Here is a 5,829-nt window from a genome sequence, read left to right as displayed (position 1 = left end):
GTCTCAACTAATTTATTTCTGACCACAAATGTATTGGTTAGAACTAGAAGTATATTCAGGTAAAAATAAATATACAACTTAGTGTATACAGGCTATTGGAAGAAATAAATCCGATCCCACTAAAATGCTGAAACATATATGTAATTTTAGTTTGTATTGTAGTTCAATTTCTAGTGCTAGTAAATTCTGGAACTATAATTTTAATCTAAACTATGACAGCTTAAAGTACACTGTAATGTTAATTGTAGTCTTAATCTAATTTCAACAACATGAAAAAATTGTAGTTGTTCAAGTCATCCTACAACTATTGTTATTGTGGTGCAACGAGGTTTTCGATAACCACACAAATACAATCTTATAATCTAATAAAATAAACTGTATAACCCAGAACTTTTCAACAGTCCTTCTTTCTGATTAAATACGGACACAGTTTTGAATTATTCTTTAAATATACATTGCTGTATTCTGTATAGTGTATACCTTTGGGAGCATGTTTATTACAAAACGTTCTGCTAACGATGTTCTTCATCTGCTTTTGTTTACAGGCCTAAACGAAATTATTTCATACAGAATTCTTATTATTGTTTTTTTTTATTTTTTTATTTCAGCATAGTTATCATTTAATTTTAATTTTTTTTGCCAAATATCTCGTAGCACCATAAAATTTCTCATATTTGATAAAACTCGGATTCTTCCAAACACTATTACAGCAGTAGCCTTTTGACTCGGGGTTGCCAACTCCCGATGTCACTCAATGCCCTGCCACACTCGCCAAATCTCCTTAAGATCAAAAGATGGATCATTTAGTACAAGAAAAAAGGAGATTCCTGTTGAAAAGAGGCGGACTTTAAGCTCCTTCCGTCCATAGCAGTTTGGAAAACAAGACTTGAGCTCGTTCATCCAACTTCACAAGAATGACAATAAAAACAACAAATATCATTGACGACGAGGCATCCACAGAACATGGAGCAACTTAAAAACAAAATACAAGGTCACGTTCTTTTATAGATTGAAGGTAACAACTCGGCGTTAAATTCATGGCTTTAATTTAAGAAGTAAAATAAATAGTAAAATACCTTACCCCAACAAACAGAAAGCTAACTTACATAACCTGATTGTGAAATATTCATAATGCGCAGCTGTAAACATTGAACACCTCTTCACTTAATGATAAAGGGCTTTAATTACGCCCTGCCCGCCCCCATTAGGCACACCATTTTCTGGCAAATCTACATCGAAATTGCTGGAAAAAAACACTTTCCCAAAACTTTGAATTGTTTTTGGTAAACTCGGGTGATTTTATTCTATCTGAATGGTCTAGCTGTTTTCACCCACCTCACATGTGGTACAGTGCACCTGAGTTGTAGTAAGCATTCAATACAAATGCATTGTTCCACATTTGAACTGGTACAAAATATGACCCGGTGTGAAACAAAATACCTTCATTACATTTCATCGATTAAAGTGTTGTCGCTATAACTAGTACTGACTGACTGAGTGAAAAGAATACATGAAAATGACAGTAGAAAACCTTTTTTTTGTATTTTTTTGTAACCTTAATGTGATTTTTTTCTATCTCATTGATCTAGCAGCTAGCTATTTTCACCCACATCGGAAGTAATGCGTTTCATCACTGTTGTAAACCGTACACAAGTAATATCTCGCACAACATGTGAACTGGTACCAATTATCACCCAGTGTGAAACAAAATGGCTTCATTACATTTCATCGATTAAAGTATTATAGCTATAACTAGTACTGACTAACTGAGTAAAAAGAATAGATGAAGATGACAGTAGAAAACCTTTTTTTTAGTTTTGAAGACTAAGGGTGGGATGCACCAAACCCGATCAAGTACAGATTACTTTTGATCCGCGATTAACTACTGTTGATCTTTACTAACGGTATGCACCAGCGACGATCAGAGATAATCCAGGATTAAAATAAGGCATTTAATCCTACTGACGAGGAGGTTTAAGTCTAGATCAATGTGAATAATTGATGAAAAGCAAGTTTATGGAAGTATTGGAGAGTGCTATAGGTTGTGTATTGGAAGTGCTACTAGCCTTTGAGCCAATATTATATGCAATGGCAGTAATACAGTACTACAGAAGGGTAGGCCTATCAACCGTTGAACTTATATGGCAGGTAGCAGAGGCTTGCGTTGCTTTATTTCATTATATTATTAATTGCAACCTACATAGCAGAGAGATTAAGCGTTAGCTAGATTTTTTATGGAATACAAATAAAACTATGAGACCAAGCATCGGTTAACCTTTGTTAACATAGATTAGTTACCTTACCTTATGTTACCTTGCTTATTGTGTCATTTTCTGTCAGATTTAGCAATAAAACGTTGCAAATATTATAATGGATTGTATTGAATTTATTGAGCATTTTATTGAGACACCACCGAGAAGAAACATAAAAGACAGACTAAACCCATTTGAAAATTTTACAGAAGAGCAATTTCGCGAACGTCTTCGCTTTAGAAAGGATTCAGTTCTTCAACTTTTGGGGATGATTTCCTCTGATTTAGAGCATGGCACAAATCGTAATCACTGCATACCACCAATTCTTCAACTTGTCACTACTTTACGGTTTTATGCCGCAGGACATTTTCAGCGGACAGATGGTGACTTAATCGGCATTGACCAATCCAGTGCTTGCCGAGTTATTCATAGAGTAACACGGGCAATTGCCACCAGACACGAGCAGTTCATAAGATTTCCAAGCAATCAGGATTTGAACAACGTGAAGTTTCATTTTAAAAATATTGCTCAGTTTCCAGGTGTGCTAGGAGCAATTGACTGCAGTCATATTCCCATTAAAAGGCCAAGTGGAGACAATGGAGAACTTTATCGTAACCGCAAAGGTTATTTCTCGATCAATGTTCAAGCAGTCACAGATGCAAATATGTGCTTTACTAATATAGTCTGTAGATGGCCTGGATCTACACACGATTGCAGAATTTTTGACAACAGCTCACTTTCCTACAAATTTGAAAACAATCTTCTTGATGGCTTTTTGTTAGGAGATGGAGGCTATGCTTGCAGAAAGTACATGATGACACCAATTTTAAATCCTGCTACACAAAAAGAACAGAATTATAATAAATCACATATTGCCACAAGAATAGTTGTTGAAAGAATGTTTGGTGTTTGGAAGCAAAGATTTCAGTGCCTAAGAATTCCACTGAGAACATCTTTAGATAATACCTTGCCTATTATTGTAAGCACGGCCTGTCTACACAACTTTGCTCGACGCCGGGGCGAAATAGATGATTTCATGGAAGTCGCTGTTGGAGATCATTTTCACCATGAGCAAGTTTCTTTGTCCACCACAGTGGCTGGAAATGTAGTACGACAACAAATTATTAATAACTATTTTTAAAATGACCATATTGGTTGGTCAATGTGATTTGCAGCATTGCAAGTACGGCTGGGGAATCATCCAAATTTGTTTATTTCCAAAGATTCATAAATTATAAAGTCATACTGCTAATTGCGAAATATTCTCCTTAAGAGTGAAAATAAAAACGTGATAATTGTGAAGTATGTTATGGTAGATTCCTATTGTGGAGTTTAAATAAGTAGGTTTAAATAAGGGTTAGGTGTTAGGTTAACAAGAACCTGAACTACTGAACGTTAACTACTGGCTGGATATTTTATCTCAATCTTAATTCACAGAATCAACAGCTCATTAAAAATGAAAGTCGTTTAATTCCACTGTCACAAATGAAAACAAAATATCATGTTACTGACAATATCTGATTAGCTAGCTGATTAGCTTTCACTTTTATATTTGTTCAACTTCATCTGTAAAATTTCCATTTTGAGCTCATGTTCTTTCCTCTTCTGTCTCAACTCATTTGCCATTAACTCCATTTTCATGTTGTTGATGTCATTCTGAGAAACAGTTTTGCTGTGGCTATCGCTAATCAACTTTGCACGCTTGCATGGATGTACAACTTCTGCACAAGCCTCCCTTGAACTACTAGCTGAAGCCAGAGACGAACAAGTTGATTGAACAGATTGATTTAAATCTAAGGAAATGTTTACAGAAAAATGTTTCTATTTAGCAGCACAAAACAAGTTTTATGCTTAAACCTGAAGCACTTATCTCTGTATAATTAGGAGCTTAATGTTCAAAATGTATGATTGTTCCTGACAATGAGTAAATTTGCGATTTAAACTAACACCAATGTACAGTTAATGCATATCGTATGCAAACAAGCGTACTTAAACAAAACTGACCTGAATCATCTGTTATTTCAACTACAGTCAAAGTGTAATCTTCTGTTTCATTATGAGTTACTGCAGTATTAATGTCAAGAGCTGAGTCATCATCAAAGAGGTTAGCTAATGGTTGGACCTGACTAGGAATCATAGCTGAAAAACAAAGGCAGTTTCTAGTTCAACAACATATTTCAAACAAAAGAAAAGGAAACATTCCTTTAATAACTGACATACCTTCAACCTTATCCAAATTTGGATCTTTCTCAACTGTTGGTGGGAGTCCACCACCAGTTTTAGCCCGCTCTCTGCGTATAACCGCAGCTCTTTTCTTAGTGCGAGCTTTATAATTTTTCCAGAGCAATTGCAGTTGTTCAACTGATCGGAAACAATAACTTGATGCTGAATTGAATTCTGCACAGAGTTCCTTCCAAGCAGTGGACTTGGATTCCAAAGATTTACTATCAGTTTTTTTGCATTCAATTACACTAATGTAATTAGGCTTATTGATTAAGTCAATAAAAATGTTTTTTTCCGTAACTGTAAAATTTACTCTCCTTCCCATGATGAAAATTACACCACCTGAACCGCACAAAACTTTTCAAAATTAAATCTAGGTTTATACACAAACATAACAGTATTATAAATTCAGCAACACAATGTATAGAACTGTAGAACCATTCAGAACTTTCTTCCGTTCAAATTTACCTGTACGTGTACAATTTAAACAGTCTATCGGCAGCCTAGCCTAGTTACAATTTTCAAATATTACGAACTTTATGGTAGCCTATCTATAATACCAAAGCCTGAGCTTGCCTGATATATCCCTGATAGCCTAGGGCTACATCTGGGTTAGGATCTCATAAACAAATAGATACCCAGGCTAATGATGCCTAATGCCAATCAACAAACTAATGATGTCCATTGCTTATAAATCTGTCAGTAAGTTCTTGGCCTATCTATCTCTGTATTAACTTATGCTGTGATTGCTGTCTTCAACAATGGGATGTCATGCAGTCTGCATATAATCTCGGTTCCAAATCATTAGGCTTTTAACGTTGATCAAGATCATGCGTCGATCACATGATCTTGACCAGATCGGACTTGGTGCATGACAATTAAGGATCCACTTAAAACCTGGATCATATGATCTTGGTTTAATCCTTAATCCTGGATCAAGTTGATCTGTTGTGGTGCATCCCACCCTAAGAGAAACGGACAAACGTTAACAATGCTGTTGCCGATCCGCAATAAAAATGTAAAAACGATAGTACTGTAATGGTACTGCTATCAATCAGAACAGCACATCAGTTTATATTAGGGTTGGATTATCCGGATAGCGGTTAACCGGTTAACCAACCGGTTAACCACAGGGTTTTTTTCTATCTGATATCCGGACATAAATCTGCCGGTTAACCGGTTAAAAGAGTATCGTTGCTAATGCATTTTACACTTTTTAATAAGTTTAAACATTCTTTGTTACATAGAGGCTGACTCCCGCTGAGCGCAATTAAACCTTTGTTCACACTTCTATTGTCTTATACCAGGGGTGGGCAACCTTTTTGAACCCGAGAGCCGCTTTGGTTGTTAAATT

At 35.7% G+C, this 5,829-nt stretch overlaps 1 protein-coding gene across 7 annotated transcripts; it reads right to left on the bottom strand.

Annotated features, from left to right (window-relative positions):
- Positions 1–2,363: 2,363 nt before the first annotated feature.
- On the bottom strand, positions 2,364–5,438 carry LOC143466233 (myb/SANT-like DNA-binding domain-containing protein 3). 7 transcript variants are annotated; one of them, XR_013118727.1, is made up of 4 exons: positions 4,473–5,438; positions 4,257–4,391; positions 3,219–4,045; positions 2,364–3,085 (listed from the first exon to the last, which is right to left on the bottom strand). XR_013118727.1 is itself a non-coding variant. In XM_076964869.1 (3 exons), exons 1-3 carry the CDS (start codon positions 4,798–4,800, stop codon positions 3,786–3,788), a joined length of 723 nt encoding a protein of 240 aa, XP_076820984.1. In that variant the 5' UTR covers positions 4,801–5,438; the 3' UTR covers positions 2,364–3,785. The 7 variants fall into 7 exon arrangements, 2 of the variants coding, with proteins under 2 accessions (XP_076820984.1, XP_076821002.1); XR_013118730.1 differs by having other exon boundaries at positions 3,224–4,045; XR_013118733.1 differs by having other exon boundaries at positions 2,364–3,088; positions 3,219–3,349.
- Positions 5,439–5,829: the final 391 nt, after the last annotated feature.

Source organism: Clavelina lepadiformis, chromosome 1 (genome assembly GCF_947623445.1).
Source record: "Clavelina lepadiformis chromosome 1, kaClaLepa1.1, whole genome shotgun sequence".
Taxonomy (NCBI): domain Eukaryota; kingdom Metazoa; phylum Chordata; class Ascidiacea; order Aplousobranchia; family Clavelinidae; genus Clavelina; species Clavelina lepadiformis.
Note: the sequence above shows the minus strand (reverse complement) of the source record. Positions and strands in the feature narration are given on the sequence as shown.

Excerpts from the sequence above, each read along its gene's own strand:
- LOC143466233 (XM_076964869.1), bottom strand. The coding sequence starts at position 4,800 with ATGGGAAGGAGAGTAAATTTTACAGTTACGGAAAAAAACATTTTTATT. Across the intron at positions 4,392-4,472 it reads AAATTTGGATAAGGTTGAAG|CTATGATTCCTAGTCAGGTC; the intron begins GTATGTCAGTTA and ends TTTGTTTTTCAG. Across the intron at positions 4,046-4,256 it reads TGAAATAACAGATGATTCAG|ATTTAAATCAATCTGTTCAA; the intron begins GTCAGTTTTGTT and ends ACATTTCCTTAG.